Genomic DNA, 26808 nt, shown 5'->3' on the forward strand with positions numbered 1-26808 from the left:
TAATATAACTCATTAGATTTATAACTTCCGATCATTTTGGACTGCCTCTTATATGACAGACCAAATGGTACTGATCATAAAGTAATCCCACATAAACCTTGGTTTATGTTAGCTTAACTTTACTTTGCAAAGTAGCTCCTATGAAAGATAAATGCGTTAGAGACTAATAGTTACAAAAATTAAGATTTCAGATATATGGAAAGCAAAATAATGCTCAATCTCCTTATCTAAATTCAACATAAACGTTAAAAATATATATTAAAAACACGTCGTCACATAGAACATTGTTTATATTCACCATTTGGGCTTCTCATTTATAGAATAACTTAAACGAGACAAAAAATATGACCCTATAACGTTTGACAGCTTTGTATACACAAAATACACTCATAAAAAAAAAAGATTTATTCTATCCATAAAGATATGTCTATTGTTTTACATTTTTTCATACAATTTTTGATTGGCTATTCGAACCTTTTCAGATTTTATTTATTAAGGAAGTTATCCTCATGATACAGTTTGAAATCTAAAAAGCGTAATATTTTCCCATACAACATATTTTTTAATATTTGATTTAACAAAGCCAAAAATACCATAACATAACTCATTAGAATGATCATTTTTGTCTGGCTCACAGACCTAAAACAAAGGTCACACCACTGAATTGATCATAAAGGAATCTCACATAAACATTAGTTTATTTTAACTGAACTTACTGTGGAAAGTATGAATAAAAATGTGTTAGAGACTAATATTTATCAAACATTAAAAATGTCCCAAATTATACTTTAAAACAATTTTTTTATTATCTATTTTTATTGCAAATTATTTCCTGTATGATGTGGGTTCGTCCATTATTCTTATGGCTGTTCCATTCGTATTTTTGTGAAGCTTTTGAAATTTCTCTTTGATAAATAATTTCTCTTTAGGCTATTTATGATAGACCAAGGTTGGTGGACAGCCAGTTTTTTTTGAAAAGCTGGATTTTATTTCTCATCACTAAGGTTAAATAGCACAGTGTCAATATTTAAGTCCAACTTTGCTGTATTTCACATCGTAATGAAAAATACATGAAAAAATATAAAAAACGGTATCACTGAGTATGACTATATAAACTTTTGACTAATTATCCAAAACAAACGTAAATCTAAAAAAAAGGTCTAGGTATAATGTAAAACAAATTTGTTTTTCCGAACGAAAAAATTCTTAATTTGTCATTTTTAATAGTAGAATATCGTTATGTTTACGACTTGTTTTGAAATTCTGTGAACTTGAATCTTTAACACTGATGCAATCAGAAATCTTAAAATGTTTTGAAGGTCTCATATTGAAAGTTAAAATAAACGTTCATGATTATTTATTAATATTAATTATAAATATGAAGTTTCTGGATCAATTTTGAAGAGAAATTATACAGAGGTTCTTACCATAAAATACATGTAGCATTAAAAAAATTATTGAAATATGTTTTTGTCGAATTCCATAGCGTAAATATTGTGCATCGAGTAGAGTAAACAAATTTGTAACTTTTAAAAGTAGATTGTCATTATTTTTACGACTTGTTTGTAATTTTAAAAAATGATTCAATCCAAAAACTACGTTTTTCAATCTGCTTCAAAATATTAATGTTTTATTGAAATATGATTGGATCAACAGTGAGAGTTTAAAGTATAATGTAAACGTTTATAAATTAATTAATAGTTTCAACATTTAAATAATATAATAAATATATATCCAAATAAATATTATTCGTTTTGGCTGTTAATTTTTATCTTTTTGATTATCTTTTATCCTGTTATCAATCTTGTTTGATTGATATCTTTTATGCTAAAAAAAGTTGTAACGGCCAGAGTGAAATATATAGCTATTAAGCTCCAACTTCCATTTACAATGTTTGTAAAAGTGTATCACAGGCGACATAAAGCCTTTGTTTGTTTATAGTGAGACCTAAAACACCTATATGCATAATTTGTGTTACAAAAACATTCATATAAAATATAATTTCAATTGAAGGGGCCATTAATAAATTCTCATTGAACAATTAACGATAAGAATGTTTAGAATGTGCAGGAAGGCATAACAATATAGAGCATTATATTGCAATTGCATCGATGCCCTTGCCGATCAAGGTCGGATCTTAGCCTGTTATCGTAGAATTGAAATAGTCTGGCATTTCCGTGCTGTTTCAAGCATAGATGATTTCTAATGGAATTCGACCTTGACCAAACCCCAACCGACTACCTTAACTGCAGTCTACACGGTTAAATAGGACAGGGGAAACAGTCGAGTGCTGGTACCTAACAGATTGCCTTGTAACTATGGGTGTTGGGCTTGGACGATAATGTAGAGGAGAATATTCTACATAGCACAAAATTCGGGAAATCATCGCATGTATCGCTTAAACCATATACTTTTTTTAATTTTTACCTTAGGATACGATTTATTAAGTTAACTGTTTATCTACGCGATACAATTAAGTATAAATACAAAACTATTATAGCATAGAGTAGGAGGAATAATTGCAATTTTGCGATTCCCCTTTGCCTATATTTTTGATCATCCGGGCCAATGCTATCCTATTCCAAGACTAATTTTCATTGTTTGATTAAATTTTATAATTTTTCATATATTATATACAACTACATATAAATACAAAACTATCATATTTACCAGAATATCATAAAGTCAGCACATATAGAAACAGACAACACGCACATTTGTGCCTTTTTAGCAATATTTACCATTTGAAAAGTTATCCTACCCAACACAAATTAATCTCTCTCACTCTCTTTCTTTCTCTTTTGTTCGCTCGTTTTGAGAATATACAAATTGGACAATTTTCAATATGTCGTTAAGAGAGAGTGCCTTTAAATTGGCAAGGAAAATTAAGTTTTTAATGAGCCAGCTAGGTATAATACTGGAAAAGAAAAGGGAGACATTGTGATTACGAGTGTTGTAATCTCGGCAGAAAATTTGTTTTGCATTTAATTTTTTGTTCAACATTCAAGGGCCTTTAATTTATTGTTTGTACTTTTATTTTTAATTTAATTTACTTTGTATTATTGTGGTGGTGAGTTTCTTTAAGTATAGAATTAAAAGTTTTCTTTTTTCTTTAATTTGTGTGTTTCACAAAAAGGATATCTATATTTTTATGTTTTGTTTTTATTTAATAGATAGACTCCCCGTACTCCGAGCCCTTTTGACTCTGGTCATCGAGCAACGAGTAGGAGGAATAATTTGAATCTGGTTTTTTGAGATCCCCGTTTGCCTACATTTTTGGTCCTCCGGGCCGGATCTATCCCATTTCAAGGTATATTTTCGTTGTTTCATTAAATTTTATATCTTTTCATATAACACTTGTTAAGCCTCTCTCTCTCTCTCTCGCTCGCTCTCTACACCTACCTACCAACCCACCTCCTTACCTATCTATCTATTTATCTATCCATCTCTCTATCTTCTCTTTCTTTCTCTCTGTCCTTCTCATTATGTCTATCTCTATATATTTTACCAATTCACCACCTATAACTCTTTCTAATTGAGCAAACCATAAATTATCGCCAATATCGTATTTTACAGTTTTCAATTAGGCGTTAAGAGAGAATGCTTCTATATTTGCAAAATTAAAAAATACATTTGTGAATGAGCCAGTTAGATATAATACTAGAAAAGAAAAGGGAGCCGTTGTGATTCCGAGTGTTAAAGTCACGGCAGAAACCCCGTTTTACATTTAATTTTCTTGTTCAACATATGCAATACAAGGGTCTTACTTTTATGGGTTGTTTGGACTTTTATTTTTAATTGAATAGTTTGTATTAATTTGCCGTTGGGTTTCTTATCATTTTAGAATTTAAGGTTTCTTCATTTTCTTTAATTTGTGGGTTTTACAAAAACGATATCTCCATTTTTCTGTTTTACATATTTTTATAGAATACGCCTTTATTTACAAAGACAATACCTCCTATTCCGAGTCCTTTTGACTCAGACATCCAGCATCAAGTAGGAGGAAGAATTGGTTTCCGCAATTTTTCAGTCCCCCTTTGCCTACACATTTGGTCTTCCGGGCCGGATTTATCCTATTTCAAGGCGTATTTTCATTGTTTCATTAAATTTTATATCTTGTCATATATTGTATATTTTGTTAAGTCTCTCTCTCTCTCTCTCTCCTCTCTCTCTCTCTCTTCTTTCTTTCTTTCTTTCTCTCTCTCTCTCTCTATCTTCTCTCTCTATCCTTCTCATTATGTCTATTTAACCATTTGACCACTTATAACTCTTTCTAATTGAGCAAACCCAAAGAATGGTCGCTAATATGGTATGGATCAAAAATGATATAGCGTGTAGGGGTAAAACCGAATTCCACCCCAGCAAAACTTCTTGGACGGTTTCCAACTATCTTCCAAGCAGAGGTCCATGCAGTCAAGCTCTGAGCTCTGTAGTTGATAAAAAAATAAAATGAAATGTGCACGGATGTACATACTTTCGGACGGTCGGGCAGCATGAATGCGTATGCTTTAACTTCAAACTAGGAAAATATATTATAAACTTCTAGGCAAACGTTTTGGAACATCCGATTATTGAATTATTAGAAGAAACCAATTCAACAAAAAACTTAATTTACACTTAATCTTTGAAAAAACGACTCTTCATACATAGGTTCACTACATATCCAAAAAACCAGTAATTACGACTATGTTTATATTGTTTACGAGCTTATATTCGCGCTTGAATTAATAATAATAATAATAATCCAATAATTTAAACCAACGGTTGTTTGCTCCGCTTAATTGTGTAAATTGCAATTAATAGTGCATCGTATAATGTAGAAATAGCATTAGAAAATTATTTTTTATTTTTATAATACAGAAAAAATGACATTTGGAATAAAGGTTCAAATCAATTTTTTAGGTTCGTCCCTATTCACTCCGGCTCTCCACTTTTATGTTGCATTTAAAAAGCCCACCCGATCCATTTTACCGGTTTTATAGGGTTTTTTGATGGCGGTTAAGATTATAAATGTTGCTTATAATTTTTGCGATGGTTATAAATACTGGGAAAAAATGTTATTACCTTTTTGAAAAATTATATTTTCCGACAATTATTATTAAATAGTATCAAATAATTTTAATTTCTTTTTGTACTATAATTTGAAACAACGTCCTTAACTTCGCCAGATAGCTCGGCTTTTAATTATGAACCGGGTTTAACTTTCTAATCTCTACGGCGTTTGCATTAGCCGAAGCACTTAGTGAAATAAATATATGGAGTCAGCGCATTTAAACGCTTTTGGAGGATAAAATAATAAAAATTAAAAAAAAAAAAAGGAATAAGCCATTGGTTTACGTAACATTATTCATTCAACTAAAACGTTTATTTATTATGCAATTTTTTCGTCTATTCAGTCAACATCGGTAACCCTCTTTGTGGCAATTCACAATTGCTTTTATTTTCATATTTAATATTACTTAATTTGTACATTTACATGGAAATTTAGGTAGTTTTGCAAACTTTTGACCAATTTTTATCAATTATAATGTACAAAGGACTATTTGCAAGAAAATCAAAACACCCAGTTCAGGGCACTCTCAACTCGACAGACAAAAATGACATATCTACACGTAAAACAAACACTTTGAGCCCTGAAGATGATCTCAATAAAGATCGAAACGTTGGTAAGATAAAGAAAATGTTTTTCTAAAACCTACGTCACACCAGACCACATCTCAAGACACTCATTTCATTTGTTAAGCTTCCGAGGACCTTTCATCAGGACTTAAAAACCATTTTGATCATTTACGTGGTTAACACCTTTGCGAATTTTCATTCAACTTATGCCTTTAAGGAGATAGAGAGTGTTTTATAATGGTTCTAGGTGAGCTCGGAAGTCTAATAAAGTTATGTTGTAAGATCCATTATTTTTTCCTTGTTATTAGAAGATCTGCCTGCTCTTGATGTGGCTGCTCTCGTGTATGCCAATGACATTAGAATTTCACTGTATAAACTAAGTTTATGGGCTTCTGAAAGGTCCGTTGAATTCAAATAATGGTTCTTGGATGTTGTAAAGATACAAATTTCTATGGTTTGGTCCACTGGTTAAATTTTGTGGTTTTCAACAGGACGATCACATAGAAAAACTGCTGAGATTTTTATTAAAAAAACAGTATTCCATACATTTCGAGTCCCCAAATTAGATAAATTAGCATGTTTTTAAACCTCCACTTTAACTGTGTAAATAATTTCACTAATTTCATGGTCCGCTTAACCAATTAATATATTACGATTAATTAAGGTTTTTAGTTGAGATAAAAAATTCAATGGCACGAGCGGGATTCGAACCCACGATCTTCGGCTAGATACGCCGCTGCTCTACCACATGAGCTATCGTGACCTCGATCCACTCGGACACCAACTTCCTATCTCAACCGCACCTTTTGAGTTTTCCCTCCTTTTTGCGGCATATCTAGCCGAAGATCGTGGGTTCGAAACACTAAAAGTTAAAACGAATAACGAGGTCACGATAGCTGAAGCGGTAGAGCAGCGGTGTATCTAGCCGAAGATCGTGGGTTCGAATCCCGCTCGTGCCATTGACTTTTTTATCTCAACTAAAAACCTTAATTAATGTGTAAATAAAGTAAGTAATTCTCCTTCCCACCGTTTCCACAGCTAGTGAAATTATCAATCGGAATTGTTATCGGTCCTATCACTGGAGCACCTTACCCATTCCATGGAAAAGAGATTCTACTTGGATACTTTTCTTGGTAAGAACTCTTACACAGAGTGTTTCGAATGTAAAATCCAACCATCGAGAAGTTTAATTTGTATGGGCGCAGTCTTTAAATTTTCTGCTAAATTTGAACCATTAAGATTCTTTCTATAATTTTGGCACTAAAACTTAAAACTAATAACCAGACTGGGTCTATTCCTTAGTTCTTTAAAGTCAAAAGCGGACTACTCCCTTTAAACGGTATTTTTGGAAAAGAGATAGAAATATGTAAATTATATTGTAATGTAAATGTTGTAAATTATGTTATTGTGCACTTTGAAGAAAGTCGCTTAATATGCAAACCCAAACTTTTAGCGAAGTTAAAATAATCACCAAAAAGAAAATATTTTAAATATTGTTAATTTTATTAAAAATGCATATAGTAAGTCTAGATGCAAAAAGGTCCGCAGTGTTTTTCAATAATATGATTTATCTCTCTTCGTTTTTAAATAATTTTTACTCAGTCATTAGTTCATTAATTTTACACACTCTGGATAGTTATTCGTTAATGAGTTTTTATTCTTAAGTTCAATATTTTGTTTATTTCTGTGTGTTCGGGTTAATTTAAAAGAAAAGAAATCTAGAGAATTTTCGCCATTTAATTTTTTTTATTACAGCAAATAGATTCAGCTGATTTAATAGATTACAACTCAGACTCCTAGAAATACGTAAATGGGTTGCTAGGTTCAGAGACAGAAATCATGTTTTTAAAGTATGTAAAACGCTCTGGTCATCTCTGATGAAGATGGCAAAATTCATGCTTTTTCAAAAATAACCCAACTAAATGACACAATACTCTTAACATATTTCATATGTCGGTTTTAACGTATCTGAGAGCAGCTCGAGCGATATATATGTTTCTCCCACGTTGAAAATTTATTAGACCTCATCTACATCTGCGATCCCATCTTAAAACTCAATGTTAACGCTGGATATGAAAAGTATTTTAACATTTTTGATTACTTTTTAAACGTTTTGGAGAGTAAAATCATGGGAGGAAAACGCAGCGACTCACTGTTAACAACTTAAAGAACCGAATAACACCCCAAGATGGTAAAGTGCAACTGGGGGGGTTGGAAAGGAATGCTTATTGGAATATCTTACAAGCTTCTTCCGCACTACCAACCCGTAAGTGAAGTGTATACTTGACCAAAGTCCAAGTGGCCAAAAAGAGGATTGTTTTGCAGACTCCCTAGAAAATGTTGGATATTGCCTGGGATGAGCTAATCTCGAGCATGTATTTTCCTGACATTGTACATTCATTTAATTACTTATTTGAGGCTTTATTAATCGGAAAAAATTTCCGCATTGAGAAATGCAGCAAATTCAGCTAGAAGTTCATCCCTCTCAAATCTGGACGTTCTGTGAGAACGAAATTACAAAATTGCATGGAAAATGGCAACTGGTAGTGGAAAAAATATAAAAATTGGTACAATTTTTATTACAATTGTTGACAGTCACCGGAAATTTTCATTAAATTTCCATTCAAAAAATCATACGGACTTATTTTACGAGCCGATATTTAATAGATTTCTTCAACTTTTAGTTGTAGTTTTTTATGAAGATGTTGTCTTTTACTTTCACCCCACCTTTAGAGTGAAATATTTACTGATGCTTGTATCAAATATTATTTCTGCAAATATATAAAGTCTCGACTCGGCGGCGTTGAGTCGTCCTGTAAATTATGTAAAAGAATACTTGATGAATTATTAAGAATAGCTGGATAGACCATATGAAAAGGATGCATTCTTTAAAAAGCTTCTTAAAAAGTCGAAGGAAATTAGTGTTTTTCTTTATTTCAAATTGGCCTTATTCCTGTTGTTTGAATAAAAAATTATACATTAAAGGCTGTTATAAATTTTACCAGGATAAAACAATAATAAAAAATTCTTAAGCACAATTGTTTTCATTTTTTTTTTTGTAATTTATCTTTATCACACTCTTATTGGCAATTTCAATTGGTAAAATGCTTAAGCATCTTAATTTTATATGTTTACAATAGCTTACCAACCACCTGACAATAACATTTTTAATAAAACTGTCAAAAAAAGAGAATTTTTTTCAAAAATATAAAAAAGAAGAATTTTGAAGAACCTTTATTCTATGCGAATAAGTCCTTTATTCTACTGTACTTGTACTCTACAGGTTTCCATTCTTGCCGAATAAGAAGATTAAAGAGAAAATAAACTTATCCGAAAACATTCGATGTTATCGTAGTTGTCTCTCGTACTTTCGGTGTAGCTTAAATTTGTGTAACTTGACATACAATGATTTCACTGAAGTATTTGAATCCCTTATGTACAATTGTCACTCACTTTTAGTTTAGAATGGGTATTGTATCATGGTTTTAATCAATGAGCTATGAAACATTTATCAATTGAATGAATTTGGTCAATTATTGACTCTGTTGCAATTTATATAAGTTATATACGAGTATATATTATTAAATAAATAAAATGATGACAATTCTAGGATTCAGGTGTTGTTCCTGGAAAATTCATCGGCACTCTCTCCCACACCAGAGATTTTATAATTATTTTTATTTTTCAATTAATTAAGGTTTTTATTGAGACAAAAAAGTCAATGTCACGAGCGGGATTCGAACCCACGACCTTCGGCTAGATACGCCGCTGTTCTACCACTTGAGCTATCGTGGCTTCGATCCACTCGGACAGCAACTTCCCACCTCAACCTCACCTTTTGAATTTTCCCTCCGAGTGGATCGAAGTTACGATAGGTCAGGTGGTAGAGTAGCGGCGGATCTAGCCGAAGGTCGTGGGTTCGAATCCCGCTCGTGACATCGACTTTTTTTATCTCAACTAAAAACCTTAATTAATTGAAAGATATTAATTGGTCAAGCGGACCATTAGTGAATTATTTTTATTAACCAACTTAACAGACTTAAGTTAGATTTTCCTGAGGGTACATCAGAGAAATTTGATTTAAATCCGTAGATTAGTAAGTAACTGAATGTACGTCAGTAATGATTGGAAATTTCTTTGAATAAATGTTTTTTAAAAACGGATTCGTAAAAAGAAATTATTTAACTCATATCAACATTACATATGTATAAGTTCTGAGGAAAGTCAAGTAAATAATAAAAAATAAATATTACTTAGCTAACTGCCCATAAATCTGATACACTACCCATCCTGAATCATTGCAAACAAATAAAACATCGACATTACATAAAAAATTTTAAAATTTACAAAATCTCATACAGTCTTGTTGAATAAAGCTAAAATAAAATCTTTTATCTTTAGAGGCTATTTAATAAAAATATAAAATTGTCTAATGTGTTGACCACATATTATTTTTAGTCTATTCAACATGTAAAAATAAAAGACTGCGCATAGAAAAATATTTTCTCCTATTTAAACTTTAAAGTACAGAAAATATTATTTAAAAGTGAATAAAATGACTGAAAAAATCAGTAAATTCTACACACATTTTTTCACAAATAGTACATAATGGATGTTAAAAAAATTCACTATTGTATAATTGATTTTTATATAAACAAATTAACTTAAAACAAAACGCGTTATAAATACATAAAAAGACCCGCAATATTCCAAAGTCAGTTGATAAATGTCGTTTTAAAAAAATTATGCGCACTTGTCAATTTATTTTAATTTTTGGTCTTCAAGCGTGCGATCATACGGCATCCCCGAGTATGAGGAGCGACTGCTGTTCGTAGAAGAGTGGTCAGTCTTCAAGAAGGACTTCCGTCGATGAGGGTAAAGGGTTGTGGGTTCGGTCCGAGGAAGAAGACGCCCTGGGTCCGGGCAGGACGTGCGGTCAATCCGGGTCATGTTTCAAATCGACTCTGAGCACCTCCAGGACCGCTCCGATGGTGACACTAGTCAAAATCAGTTCAACGATAGCTAATTGAAACTTGGTTTCATTGGGCCTAGAATAGAAATTTGACCAAGATTAGAAATTATTGTTTTATTAAATTTCAGGAAAACTTATACATAATTATACCTTTATCAAGTACATGGGTACCACAAGTGTATAAAAATAAACAGAAAATTTAAATATGCAAATTTCGTTTACAATTACCTTGCTTGACCAAAGGTGTTCTGTCAGTATTTTATTACATATAACAAAAAATAGTTTAACATTCAAAATAATGAAAGGAAAGTAGAAATTAAATAAAAATAAAGAATGATACTAAATAAGAAGCGTGTGATACTGAATAAGATTTATGTATTATAAACAGAAGTATTGTAGAAACTGTTAAGAAGAAATTTAAATCCAAATAGCCAGAGGTTTAATATACAATAGAATGAAAAAAAGAAAAAAAAGAGGTATAAAAAACCCAGATATTTTGAGCTACTATGAAAGAGAAAAGAAACGTGAAACACGGCGGAAGGGGGGAAAAAGGTAGAGAATAAGAAAAAGAAGATGAGTAAGACCGAAAGAAAAGATATAGAGATATAGCTAGAGAGAAAGAGGGAGGGAGGGAGAGAGAGAGCGAGAGAGAGAGAGAATGAGGAAGAGAAAAAGAGAGTAAGAGAAAGAGAGAAAGAGAGAGAGAGAAAAAAGAGAGAGAGAAAGCGAGAGAGAGAAAGCGAGAGAGAGAAAGAGAGAGAGAACAGAGAGAGAAAGCGAGAGAAAGAGAGAGAGAGAAAAAAAAGAGAGTGAGAGAGTAGCAGAGGGGAGCAGTAGAACAAAAAATAAGAATACAGTAAGAAAAGGCGTTAAATAAGTAAAAATGTGTAAATAGAGAAGACAGTAAGAGTGAGAGTGAGAGATCCAAAAAGATACTAGATTAAAACAATAAATGAATGAGTAGGATTTTATTAGAAGAGAAAAGATAAATGAATGAGTAGGATTTTATTTATAGACGCTTAATTTGGGAGGAAAGAGAGAGAGAGAGAGAGAGAGAGAGAGAGAGAGAGAGAGAGAGAGAGAGAGAAACCGAGAGAAGATTATTTGAGGTTGAATGTAAGGGAAAAAAAGATAATGTGAAAAGAGGAAGAGAACAATAGGACAACGAAATATGAAGAATATGTGCAACCAAAGAACGAAATAAAAAAGGAGAGTACGTATCGCATACTTTAATTTAAAAAAAACACTCAATCCAAAATTATGTAAAAAATATTCGATAATTACTTCATCAATTTATTCTTAATTTTAACTTTTTTAGCATGTTTAAAAAAGAAAATCAATGTGTAAATGGGTCGTTGTTTAATCAATTTATTTAAAATTTAAACGAAGCATACGATCCCTTTTATGATTGGCAATGTGTGACCACCCATACAAATAATGTATAACAGTATAATTTCAAGATTTTAATCACTCGTAATACAGTCGTAGTTTAACTTACCTTTTCATTTATTCTTCAATATTTTAATTAAAAACTCGTTTTAATATTTTCTCAATTTTCGTGTAATTAGTGATTCATTTAATTATAACAAAGTTAATGTTTTTAACTGGTTATGTGTAATCACCATGAAATAAGCTCGTGCGATTTTTATTGAATTTTACCCAGAATAACTCGGTCCGGGGTCACTGGTACACATACATTCATATTATGTAATATAAATTTTTTTACCATAAAATTAAAAATATCTGAAATATTTTGTCTTCGTTTATAAGTGTATTGTGTAGCTTTGAGAATATAACATGAGAATCAAGATTGCGCTTTACTTATTCCTACAAGTGAAAATTGTTGAAATATAAAGGCACATGTCAATTTAATATCATCAGATGTAGTTTTGTTTTGTTTGTGACAAAGAATGGCCTCGTTCTACCTGTTTAGGCTGCGGTTGTTTATGGTCAGCACGGACTGGACGAAAAGCGCAGCGTGAAGGGAACACGCAGCAGTCCAAAGGACGAAGAGCGGTGCTGCAGTATGTGGAGTAGGCCCAATCGCCCTTAGAACAGAACCTTCTGACCACTTTGACACCCTGTAGCCACCGAAACCCCTGCTTGTATGAATGCTAACACCTAGAAAATAAACATGTAACGTAAAACAATTATTTTCGATGATACAATAATATTAGAGAAAATGTAAGTAAAATACAAGACGGAACACTATACAATATATTTATTTAAAACTGAAAGTATTGTTCCACAGCAGAATGGATCTGGAAGTATATGATAACTCTTCGGGCTGGAAACCCATAAAAAGCCGAGACTTTTTAAATCTTAGTTTGTAAAAACTAAAGAAAAACACGACACCCTAGCTTGATGAGGAATGGAAGAATTCAAGAGAAGAAATGTGCATATAATATAATTGTGTGACACCCTCTGAAAAATAATTTGCCACTTTTAACACGACAGAGAAGAATGACACATCTACACGGAAAACAAACACTTTGGGCGCTGAAGGTGATCTCAATAAAGATCGAAACGTTGGCATGAAAAAAAAAATGTTTTTCTAAAACCTATACCAGACCGCATCTCAAGATCTTCGAATAATCATTTGACTATAGGTCTTACCTTAAGAAGGTTATTTTTTAATGCGCAGTTCTTATACATTTTTTATATAATTTTAATTTATTTTAGATTTTCTATAATTTTTATTTTACATTATAGGGTTTTTTTCTTTCCCTAACCATCCCTAACCATCCCCAAACCCTCAGGGTGCCGGTGTTTTTGAAAAAAAGCCCATTTGTAAGTATCTTTAATAAGATCTTAAGATCTTTACCTTACAGTGATGAGCGCCGTGTCAAAGACTAAACCTTACGGCCACCGACGCCCCAAACATTATAGGTTTATATTTAACATTTAACTAATGTTAAAAATACATCAAAAAATTTAAACAAAATTTTTTAAATTAAATTAAAATTAAGTTAAATTAAAACAATGTGTCAAACAACAAGCATTCAATGGCTTGCTATATTTATAAATTCATCCATTTAAAGGGTTTAACGAGGTTTTTTTATGGTTGTTTAAATTATACAAATACATGTCGGATATAATTTAAACAAAGTTTGTAAATCCCAGGTCCTGAAGATGGTCTCAATAAAGATCGAAACGTTGGCATAATAAAGAAAATGTTTTTCTAAAGCCTACGTCACACTAGACCGCACTTCACGATCTCCAAATAATCATTATATTTAGTATACTTACACTTCAGCATAGTTGCCTACCTGAGGTGGGAGGAATGTTACCAAATTACATTTAAGCATAGCTGATTAGCTGAGGAAGTAGTAACGTAACCGACTTACACCTTAGCATAGTTGCCTACCTGAAAAGGTAACAATGTTACCAACTTACACCTCAATACCTTGCTCAAGTTGTAGCAATGCTGCCAGCTTAAAATTAGCGTAGTTGCGTACCTGAAGTGGTAGCAATGTTACCAACTTAGACACCTCAAGAGACCGCGGTATCCGAGTGGTTAGCGTGAGAGACTCTTGGCTCATAGACCCTATATATAATTGAACTACAAGTACCAAATGAAAATAGGACAGAATTTATCATCAGAGATGGAGTGCAGGGAAGTTACTTCAAATATCAGCATTTATCAAGATTATGTACCAGGGCCTATTACAGTATCTCGAGATCCACCTTTATGGATCAATTAAACCAAGAAAAACATTATTATAAAAACAGTTTATCTCAGAGTTGACCAGATCAGTTGGTACTTTGAGGAGTTGTACCACCTTGGGTTTGATGATCCTGCAGTTTGCTCGTCATTTCGCATTCTTATTTTTAGTTATAAGAAGGGTGAAGCACTTAATAGCACAAACCTATTGCTGAAGTTTTCTCAGTTATTTAATCTTTATGAAAGGTATTGGTTGAAATAAAAAGCCAGTGCCACGGGCGGGATTCGAACCCACGGCCTTCGGCTAAATACCACATGAGCTATCGTGAATTCGACCCTCTCGGACACTACCTCTCCATCTCAACCTACAACCGTTCGAACCTTCCATCTTTTTGCCATTTTCATTTTGTTGTAGGTTGAGATGGAGAGTTTGTGTCCGAGAGATCGAAGCCACAATAGCTCAAGTGGTAGAGCAGCGGCGTATTTAGCCGAATGTCGTGGGTTCGAATCCCGCTCGTGGCACTGGCTTTTTATCTCAACCAATACCTTTCATAAAGATTAATTAATTGAAAAAAGTTAATTGGTCAATCGGTCCACGAACTCTAATGGATCTAGACTCTAATGGATGGATGACCTCCACTTAGCAATGGACCAACGGAAAGTTACTATACTTATCCTTCTTGATTTTTGCAAAGCCTTCGATTCTGTCTCTCACTCTTCTCTCCTCTCTAAACTCGAATCTTTTTCCTTCTCCGCCAGCACCATCCGTTGATTCCACTCCTACCTTACCAATCGCCACCAAGCTGTCTACCTTCCCAATGGCCCTCCTTCCTCCCTCTAAAATCTGGGGTGCTCCAAGGCTCTAGCATCTCTCCTATCCTTTTTCCCATTTATATCAACGACCTGCCCGACTCCATCCAGTCCTGTAACTATCACCTATGTGCCGATGACTCCCATATCCTTCCACCCTTCCGATCTTCACTCGGCCATTCTCAAGATCCAAAACGACCTAAACTCCATCAACGAATGTGCCCATAAAAATTCCGTAGTCCTCAATCCGTCCAAATCCACCGTCATAATTACCGGGTCCAGGCAACTCCTCAATTCCCTTTCCAGCAACCCACCTTTCATGCTAAATAACCATCCCATCCCCTTCTGCTCTTCGGTTAAAAACCTAGAAGTAGTCTTTGACCAAAACCTTTCCTGGCATGCTCACATTTCCCAAATTTCCCGCCATTTCATTGCCTCCCTCAGCCTGTTTCGTCGGTCCTGGCTTCTCTTACCTTCCTCCACCCGCAAACTCCTTGTATCTTCCCTTATACTTCCCTTCTTCAATTATAGCTGTTTGGCATACGGTGGTCTCTTGGAAGGGGAGAACGCGCGATTGAAGCGTATTATGAATTCTTGCATAAGATTTGTGTACGGCACCCCTCGGGGATCCCGGGTGTCGAGGTTGTATTCCCAACTTTCCTGGCTATTCCCCTCCTTCCGTGCACAGTATTTCCTAGGTTGCTTTCTTTTCCAGTCCATCCACACTCGTCGTCCTCCTTACATCATCCAATTCAACTCCTCACATCTCACTCGAAATCCTTCATCCCCAATCGACCTTATCCTTCCGCAACATACAACCCATACCTTGAAAGATCCTTTCTGATCCGAGCCCCTAAACTCTGGAACTCCCTTCCCCTTTCTATTCGTCACGCTGCCTCCTTTTACTCCTTTAAATCCCACCTGTTTAATCATCTCCTCTCCAAGCAGACACCTCACGTTAACATTTGTTATTTTTGTTTAATATTCTCGTAATGTTCTCTTCTGGCCTACCTTACTGGTATACATTGTGCCAAGATTTCTATCTTTTCTTTACTTTTACCTTCATAGAAGGAACTTCCTTTATTTATTTCATGTAAATTATTCTTAGTCAATTAGTTTCAGTCTGAGAATAAAGTTATTTTTCTTCTTCTTTTTCTTCTTCTATTGCTGAAGGTTGTTAGACATCTGACAGACCAAAACATTGTGAATGTGAAGACCAAAATGAACGCAAACGACCAACTTTTGAGAGTCTGTATTCCTGCTAATTTCAGCACTCAATCTGTGTGTCTCAGCTATCAAACTGTACGACCAAACTGTATAAAATTGTAGGTTTGAATGATTTTTCTCGGTAACCTAATTCTGAATGTTCAAATATTCAATTTATTTGTTTAGTAAAATGAGGCGTTTAATCTAATGAGGAAGAACTGAGTCGGCATTTATAAAAAAAAGTAGGGTAAATTAAATTGGAATTAAACAAGGTGCAGGTTGAAAGTTGCCTTTCCATTAGTGGTCACGTGATGCCGGTCCTTTCTATATTAAATATTACCCAGCCTATTTAATGAATCCCTCTCCTCCCCTCGTACAAACGTGATTATCTTTATTAAAAACGTACGCTGAATATTTTCCCGTTTCCCGACAGTCCTTCTATTAGCAGCTTATATCCTCTTTTCTGACGGCACAAGATACAGAAAATACCACTATAAATCCAAGGAAGAGAGACACCAATGGGCCAGATTACTGTGATAAGCCTATTACTTTGAAGACAGGTTGCGGCCCTAACAAAGGAAAGAGCTTCTCACATAAAGATGTGATCTAAGTCGTCATATTATTTGTGCTTTTCGAGATTTTCACATGACACCAGTCCAATTTATTATAAAATGGTTAAATTCACTTTGGTTAAAAGCAACGACACCCAGATAAATGACATGACTTAACAAATGTTAAAAAAAAAAAAAAAAACAGTGTTAGCAATACATTTATTTGTCCTAACTATGAGTTCGTGGTTTATTTTTTTCTTTTGCCAGCCTAAAGTTCCGCTTTGAAACTGAGACATTATTCACAAATTTAAAACAAAAATCACACAATGTAACAAGCAGATTAAAGCCTTAGTATTCAGTAGTTACGGTATTAAATAGATTATCAATATCCTGATAAACCTTCAACATTACAATTTTATATAAAAAGATAATTAAGGATGAAGCCAATGAGAAATGAAACACCCAGTTACTTCGCAAAGCTAAAATTATCAATTTAAAAGGTTAACAGAAATAAACATTTACTCACTATTTTGAAATCTTCTTGTCTCAAATACTTTGAAATTCATTAATTATTGTTTGTTATGTATTACGAGAGAGCATAATTTAAAGCTGACAATAAATTGGTAGGAAATTTAATAACAAAACATCCGTGTGAATGTTTAAATAAAGTTTCCCCTTGTTAAGGTCTTTCCTCGGTTCGACCCAGCATCTAAATTAAAAATGGTTTTTATTTTTTAAGGCTTCCTCTCCCCGCAAAACGTTTCACCACTTTATTTCTTCCGGTCTTTTATGTATTGTATTCCTCCCTTCAGCCCATGACCGCATATTTTTTTGATATTTTCTAGACAATTTTTGGGGACTTCTTCTCCAATGGGCATCTTTTTCGAACTTTTCAGATCACCGCTGTTTTAAATTTTTCTTCCTTGAGGTCATTTATGACTATAGTCTAACGTCCTTCCACTGTGGCTTAAATATTGATGGAATTGATATTTTCTTTGTTTCCAACTCGACTCCTTTCAATCAGTGCACTTTCGAGGTTCCTCTTCGCTTATGTCCGTAGGTTTTAGTATCGATTTCCGGGACAGATGTAGCCGATTGGTTAGGACGGACCCACTCACATTCACCACGGTACAGGTTCAGGGTTCGAATCCTGGCAGAGCCAATGGCTTTTAATTGATAATGTGTAGTGTGCACGCGCTGGTCGGTCGCAATAAAAATAAAATTAAATAAAATAAAAATACAAAATAAAATAAAATACTAACTTGGTAACTGTGATTTGATTTTCTCGACAACCAGGGAGGAGAGCCGTTTAATAGCTAGAACCTGCGATAACTCTGGCCAAAGATAAAACAGAATCCTAGTCTATTAATTACCTTCGGGGCTCCGTCCGAACCCTGTATGATGTGTCGCATTAAGGATGCGGGAGGAGACACTCGCGTTATTTTGAACGCGATAATTAACAAAACGAAACAAAAAAAATGCTTCTTGAAAATAAGAGAAAAACTGAAAGAAAATCACTCTTGGAGGCTAATTAACAGTGGACTGTATGGAAGCGAGACGGAAGCGAACAGGACTAGAGCAGGACTATGCAGCAACAGGACAGGATTGTGGGGAAGGAACAGAGCTAGGATAAATTCTAGAATAACGGCATTTCGGAAACAAAATAAAAAATTATAATTCGCGATTTTTGGCGCGAACAAGCAGTATGGAAAAGATATTTGGTTTGACACTCGTCCGTGACACTGGGTCGTTGGACGTTAAACCTTCCTGTATGACATAATCAATCCACTGCCATAAACAAAAAAACAAACACATGGATCAGGATGTGGAAAAAGAATTTCCGGGCTACCGAGGCGGTTTTGCAAGGAGAGAGTTTGAGTCCTCTACTATTATCTCTTTTCATACAGGACATAATGAAAACTATATTATCTTATATGAATCATTTGTCGTTGTTAACCTATTTTATAGGTTATTATTACGTTTTATTTTTTATTGTTCATATTGACCTTTCATTCCATAGACGGGGACAACCAAAAACCTACTTTTCATAAAGTGTAGTCCTTATTTTTGAAAACAATACCTACTTCTCTCCCACTCCTCCTCTTCGGCTTTTATGGCTTAAAAATGCAAAACTATTACATATAAAAAATATGTTAACAATTAATAAAAGTAACTTACATGCTCAGGTTCATGAAACACTGAAGTTTAAAAGTTACACAATAAGCCATGATATTTCAAATGGTTTTTCTTATGACGATATGCTTTGGCAACAAATTGACCAATACATTTTATTAATTTTTAATAATGTATTTATTTTAGTTTTACCTTTTAAACATTTAAACAGATAATTTTTTCACGTTGTTTACTAATTTTGTATTATTGAATTTTAATTTTTATTAAATATATATATTTTTTATAATATTTTTATTAAAGGTTACAGTATTGAGTATTTATCTTATTTTTATATTTTTGTATGTTAATACTTCTATTATTTTCTAAATTAATATACAAATTCTCTAACCACAGTTATTATTTTCTTTTTCTATTATTTTTACTTTTTCAAAATAAACTTTGTGGTTAGTCTCATCAATACGTTTTGACAAACCTGTACAATCTTCTTTATTAATTATATTTTTTTGTGTTGGTTTAATCGATTTTTTAACAATTGTACAGTTTTTCCAACCTACGTTTTTTTTATATGAACGTAACATTCTACACTACATTGCTTTTAAGAAGGTTGTCTATATTTTCCTTTATAGGTGGAAGAATAGAATTAATTTTGCTTTTAAAATATATGTAAAAAATAAATTTTTCCATTAAGTTTTCTTTTCTCATTAATCTTTATAATTCCTTCGTTCAGTCCCTCTATGTCTACCTATATATTTTTATTATTACTTTTTTATTATTAAATTTATTATTGTAAAAATTACTTTTTCTTTTTTTATTAACTGTAAAATTTTTTATCAGGATAATTATTGTGTTTAAGTAATTCAACTATTTTATTTTTTTTAAATGTGGTACATTATGTCACTTCTATTAAGCATTTTTTGTATCGTATCTGTTATATTTAATTTTTGATGGATTGGATTTGATGAAAAATACTTAAATACTCCAGCCGAACATTTATATATTTTTTAAATAAATATAAGTTAATCTATTTATGTAAGTTCACTATTTTTCGTGGTCCGCTTGACCAATTAATAACATTCAATTAATTAAGGTTTTAAGTTGAGATAAAAAAGTCAGTGTCACGAGCGGGATTCGAACCCACGATCTTCGGCTAGATACACCGTTACTCTACCACTTGAGCTATCGTGACTTCGATCCCCTCGGGCACTAACTTCCCATCTCAACCCCACCTTTTGAATTTTCCCTCCTTTTTGCCATTTTTCAAATGTGTAATCGGATTGGATTCTCGGCGACAAATGAAATGGCCACGGAGAGCTTTAGTGAAGTGTACTTCATTCTAATCAATTAAATTCACTATTTTTCATGGTACGCAGTTGAGATAAAAAAGTCAGTGTCACGAGCGGGATTCGAACCCACGACCTTCGGCTAAGTATAATGGATAAATATTATTATTAAAGGTGTCACCATTTCTATTAATTTTTATATCTAAAATAGGTAAAGGTCTATTTTGTTCTATTTCCGCAGTCAATTTTATATCTTTATGTAATTTTGTACATTCTTGCATTAACTGGGTAACATCAACTTTATGTATTGAAAGAATTGTTTTTTACAAAATCTATTCTTATTCTTGAACTTTTTTTATAATTTATTGAAAATTTCATTATTGGACATGTCTGCAATAATGGGAAATAAGCATCCTCCCATATGTAACCCTTTTATCTGCTTATACTACTTTACTGACTACTTTTTATGAAGAGTATGATTTTGGTTGTCCCCGTCGGTAGAATAGAGTCAAGATAAAAAATCAAAATAGGTTATAATAAATTTTTTTCCATCAAGGTACAGAAAAGTCAAAAAAGATATACCTCTATTTACGTATGCGGATGACTTACTTATTTCAGTCTACTGTTGGAGGGACGTACACATTAAGGTGAAATTATTACCCAACTCTAAAGAAAACTGTGAAAAACTGAGTCCAAATCAATATTTTTAAACATTCATTTGCTGTGAATTAATTGGAAATCTTCCCACCAGAAACTTAACGAAACAGGAATTTATGTTATTCTTACATCTTAAACCTGAAAAGTTTGTTTTATACAAAATTATACACGCCGATGGAGCCGGCGAGTTGTAAGGGTTTAATTATACTTCGTTAATTTACAAATTTCTCTTGAGGTACCTACTGAAAACTTTTAAGATAATCACATTCTTTCAATATGAGATCAAGGTCTAAAACATGAAGTCATTAATCTCGATTGGGTGGGTAATGGCCCTGTAAACTTTTCTAATATCGGTTCACTTGCTAATAACGTTGTACTAACTCATTCCTTTCAAGACTTTAAAGGAAATGTCTTCTATACCGCATCAATTTCAATTAACATTGTAAATATCCTTAACATTATCAATCATATACATAGCAAAAAATAACTAATGAATGGCATACAGTCAATATTTGTATTCACTTGGAAACGTAACATAATAACATAAAATCTGATGTTGAATTCAATTTTTTGTTGTTAGAAAATTCTACTGTCATAGGTGATTAATTTTTAGTAAAAACATACATGACCTAAATTAATTTAGGTACATGACTGTGATAATCGAATTTACTTCAAAATTGAACCTTTACTTATAAATTTGAAAATGTTATGCTATCTGAACGAATATGCACCTTGTACAAAAATATAGAGAAAATAAAAACTAAAGGTTAAAAAGAACTTCAAACAAATTATTTATATAATATTGTACTTCTTATCACCCTCCATATTAAGATGGAATAAACCCTTTCGTCATCATATGCCTCGAGTGCTCTTCCGAGAGGACAGCTTACCCTCGGCTAGGCTGCTGGATTCTTTGACAAACCGAGACCGTTTATGTGTACGATCCTATGTAAAGACGAACGAGCGACTACGAATGCGGACGCGACTATGGGGAATACACTTCTCCAAAGCTATAACAATCGGTTTAGTAAAGTAGTTTTAGTAAAGTATACTTCATTTATACTTATTAAATCACTAGTTTCGTGGTCCACTTGACGAATTAATTAAGGTTTTTAGTTGAGACAATAAAGTCCGTGTCATGAGCGTCATTGAAAGATGTCAATTGGTCAAGTGGACCACGAAACTAGTGAATTTAATAAGTTTAAATGAAGTATACCTTCATTAAAGCTTTCCGTGGCCAGTTCATTTGTCGCCGAGAATTAAATAGATTACACGACATTTGAAAAATGGCAAAAATGAGGGAAAATTCAAAAGGTGGGGTTGAGATGGGCTGTTAGTGTCCGAGTGGGTCGAGGTCACGATAGCTCAAGTGGGAGAGCAGGGGCGGATCTAGCCGAAGATCGTGCGTTCGAATCCCGCTCGTGACACTGACTTTTTTATCTCAACTAAAAACATTAATTAACTGAAAGATATTAATTGGTCAAGCGGATCACGAAACTAGTGAATTTAATTGTGCGCACAGTTCAACAAAAGTTTGTAAAGACATAGAAAGAAGTGTAAAATAAAAAAAAACCTTCTATTCCAAATGGATCTGAATGATGGAACAGGTTTATAATTCTCCTGAGAACAGTGCAACTGGAGAATATTTGCATGTTGTTTGTTGAAGTTGACGAATTAGGGAGGCAAACTAAACAAATTTCCCTCTTTTCCTTTTTCCGCCAAGCTTTCTATACAGAGAATTCACTTTTTTTTAAGCAACAAAAGGATTCTGCGCACCACCCAAAATTTCATTCTTTTTAAAAGATAGAGATAACAAATGTTGTTATAATTCAAACGTCCGGAAGTCTTATTTTTTATATTTCTACTTTGGTGTTTACAGGAAATTGTTCACCTCAGCAAAAAAATATCACTTGATTAAATAAGAAGGGTGGAAAATAGAATCTAATTGTATATCCAATTTAAATTGATATAAACAAAACAATTACAAAACGAGCAATATTAATTAAACATTAAATGTGTTTAGCGGCTATAATAGATAAATAAAAATAATAATTAATTGAAATAATTAAATTAAATAATTAATGGTGAAGTTAATAGTGTGTCAATATTGACATGCACGTATAACATACATTTAAGCGAAATTCCATTAACTAAAGCATGCAATCCAGATTCAGTTTAGATATACATTCAGCGGGATAATGGTCTTATGTGTATATAATGTATACAATATTATTCGATTTAATAAAAATATGGAAAATACACTTATAGTCAAGAGAATAAAAGAGTAGAAAAAAGACGTAATCAGACCAAAACAGGGAGGGAATTAAAAAAATACAAACTATGCTAATAAACATTTAATTAAAAAATTATACCGGAGAAGTATTGTTTTGGAATTCAAATAGGCCTTATTTTGCAAATAAAAGGCAGAATGGGCCATTAATTAACTCCAAAACAATTTATCACGCTGTGGGAAGGAATAAGATGGAAAGTTTTGACTTCTCTGAAAGGGCATTTGAAAGGGGGCTTAGGAATAACTTGCTAGAACAATAGAATATCAAGAACTATTTTCCATACGCAAAGAAGCTTAACATTCTTTTATAGTCAACTAAGCAGCTCATTTTTTTAAAAAAGCGACATAAAAAACGCAATAGGTTCATTAAAAATAGTTTATAATTAATTAGTTCCACCTCTCATTTTTGTTATTTATAGTTCAAACCAAAACTTCGCAGTTTTGTAACGCAATTGCATGATTGTTTTTGTAAACATAATAGATTTCTTCAGTTTTTGATGTAAAGCTGAATGCAACGATAAAACCACGTCGTATTTCTTCATATCTCGTCAGTCAAAGGGTGTAAAATGCTATTAACTGCGGATTCGGTAAAAGGCACAATGTTAACAATATGATATACCTGCTGCTATCACTGTCATGATGCCTGCAGGAACACCGAGCGCCAAATTGGTTAGCTTTCCTTTCTCCTCTATGGCAGCCACCGCGCCCATGACTAATATCGATATACCGCAGACGATCTGAAAATTTTTCAACATGATTATTCGAAAATAAAACGACGCTAAATTACATTTTCGCTTCTTACTTTGTCGTATTTTTCAGAAATGTTTATGCAGTGACAATACTATACAGATGAAACCACAAACATTTTCAAAAAATCCTAGCAATGTAATACCTTTTTATAAAGATTAGAAAACTTGGTTATTCATATCCTTCTCTGGATAAATTATACAATAAATACACAATACAAAATAAATGGATTTTTATTAAATACCCTAGTTCGGGTCGAGAAGGGAAAGGGACATATTTACGAAAGTACAGAAAAGAGGCATGAAAAATGACCATCAGGTGTTTGACGACCCATACCTAACTAGTACAATCAAAGACAAATAAAACCGGACACTCGTATTATGTTGTTTATTTCAAACTATATGTATTTTTGTCGTTATATTAATTAACAACTGATTGTAATGTAAACAAAATTAAACGCGATCGAAATTCATGAGTTTTAATATTTTTTTACTAAAATTTATTGTTTCATCAAAGAAAACAATTTAAAAAAAAACAAAAAAAAACAATTAACACATTTGACAGTTGGCTCTGGTAAAGATGAAATTGAACTTATTTTCTTTATTTTTAATCTAAAGTGTGTAAAAGGATTAGTTTCTATAATGGTAAACCACCAGTTAATAATGTTCAAACTAAACGTAAGTATTTTTATTGTTATATTAATTAGACGATACTTATTTTAATATAAACCGGACTAATGAGTTCTGAAATTCATGAGTTTTAGTAAAAAATTATTTAATTATGCTGGCTTAAAAGAAAATTCACCAAAACTCCGTTAAAGTTTTTAGTTACTGTTTAAATTTTAGCGTATCCTATGGCCCTGCGGAGGGTCTTAAGTTTCCTAAGCATCGAGTAAATAAGCAGTCGGATTTCGTCTTGTGAAATAGAATCTCATTCTTCAATAAAAGCCGTATGAAGCTGTTCAAAGCTTGTTGGAAGCGGCGAACCCGTCTCTTTATCATATCCTCGTCCTCGAGGATTCATGTTAAGAGAAATTAATGGAAAATTCATCGTGGTCGTTCTCGTAGTGCTGGGTGACGCGAACTACATGCGGTAGAGGATTATCATGATTGACAAAACGTTGTCTCCAATAAATCGATTGAATCGGACTACAGCATCGAGTAGAACATCCTCAATGTACGTTAGTGCAAAGGTCCATCCTGTATGGTAATCATTTCGGAACGGCCATCGATGTTGATTCCACCCCACACCATAACTGACTGTGTTTGAAAAGGCTCAAGCATGGCACATGAAGCCAAGAGTCCTCCACATCTTCCCCACACACGAGGTCATATGACTGCCACAAACAAAACCGGCACGCGCCTGTGAAGAAGCATTCCTCTTATTCAGGAGTAGTAGCCTTTCTACTTCATGCTTCTCCAATAGTAAAGACGCTATGTCCGTAGTCGGGCAATGAATCTCCACTTGTGAGACTTTCTTGACTTAAAACCATCTTTAAAAAATATTTTTTTACTCAAATGTATTGTTTTAACAAAGTAAACAACTTGAAAAACAATTAACTCACTCGACCAGTTTGCTCTAGAAAGGGTTAAATTGAACTGATTATTGATTGAACTGAAGGTAAACAACGAGTTATTGATGTTGGGTTTACGTTTTAAGTCAATTATTTATCTTTACAAGTATTTATTATGGAAAATAAACAACAAGTGTCCAGTTGTTGTCTTTGAGTAATAATAATATTTATATATAATTTAATATATAATAATATACTACTATTAACTATACCTGTTTGACTTTCAATATTGATTATTGAATCAAACTTTTTGCAATAAATATAATAATATATAATAATAATGCTGTTAATGATAATTTAAGTCAAATAATAAAATTATTTCCATCTGTTGAATATTCAATAACGGCACAGGAGCCGAAGTTTGTAATATAATAGTGCACTAGAAAGGGGCTATTTAAAGCTGATTAAATGGACAAAGAGAGTTCGATAAGAGCCCGTATCGGCCTTATTGTGGCATCTCGCAGTCTGTGAGAAGAACTGATTTTTTATTCTAACATGGAAAAAGAAGCGCACAAGTAAAAACTGAATAAGACAATAACTTAGTTTAGAGTTTTCAAACTGGAAAGTCAAAGTTTTAAGAATAAAAATTAGTTTGGAGACAACTGAAATAGCTAAGGAGTTGAGTGTGTACGTTTTGCTTGGTAGTCAAGATAATAGAGTTACCGAAGATTTGTCCAAAAAGCTCCAAAATAGTCTTGTTGTTGTTTATTTTTGTGTGTTGTCTCGTTGTGCTTGTCTTTATCTTCTTTTGTGTTGAGAAAATTCTTTATAAAAGAAAAAATCGGGTTTTTACCAATTAACAAAAGTGTTTCAGAGATGACAAGATGTACGATTAAAACATCATCAGGCCTTGTGTAAGATGACAATTAAATGAATTTAGACTGTAATGTTTTAGCCTGAATGTGAAAGAAAAGAACGATAAACGAGTTTTCCTTCTTCTATCAATTTCATAGGGCTGGACGTGGAAAAAAATCAACAATATGTCTACTCTCTGAAAATTGGGGTTTATTAAATTCACGATTTTTCGTAGTCCGCTTGACCAATTGGGTTTATCTTCTTTTGGGTTTAGAAGAACGTTGCAAAATGAAAAAAAAAAAGGTTTTCTTACAAATTTATAAAAGTGTTTCAAAGAGGACAACTCTACGATTGAGAACATCGTCTGGCGTTGTACAAGACGCAATTAATTTTTTTTAAATTTAAACAGTAACGCTTTAGCCTGAGCGTCTAAGAAAAAAACGATACACGTTTTATCTTTTCTTCTTGTTCTTCTAATTTCGTAGGTCTGGGCGTGCAAAAACTCAGCAAT

The 26808-nt window shown here is 33.0% G+C and overlaps 1 protein-coding gene across 1 annotated transcript in view; it reads right to left on the bottom strand.

Moving 5' to 3' along the window:
* Positions 1-10300: 10300 nt before the first annotated feature.
* LOC106667985 overlaps positions 10301-26808 on the bottom strand; it is a 132190-nt gene continuing 115682 nt past the window's right edge. The window contains exons 4-6 of the mRNA XM_024229434.1: positions 23802-23919; positions 12517-12712; positions 10301-10667 (exon numbers count right to left, since the gene is read on the bottom strand). Of these exons, the coding sequence (XP_024085202.1) occupies positions 10556-10667; positions 12517-12712; positions 23802-23919 (426 nt within the window). The 3' untranslated portion in view covers positions 10301-10555. The remainder of the gene's footprint in view (positions 10668-12516; positions 12713-23801; positions 23920-26808) is intronic.

This window comes from Cimex lectularius, unplaced genomic scaffold, assembly GCF_000648675.2.
Source record: "Cimex lectularius strain Harlan isolate CLEC.00 unplaced genomic scaffold, Clec_2.1 scaffold232, whole genome shotgun sequence".
Taxonomy (NCBI): Eukaryota; Metazoa; Arthropoda; class Insecta; order Hemiptera; family Cimicidae; genus Cimex; species Cimex lectularius.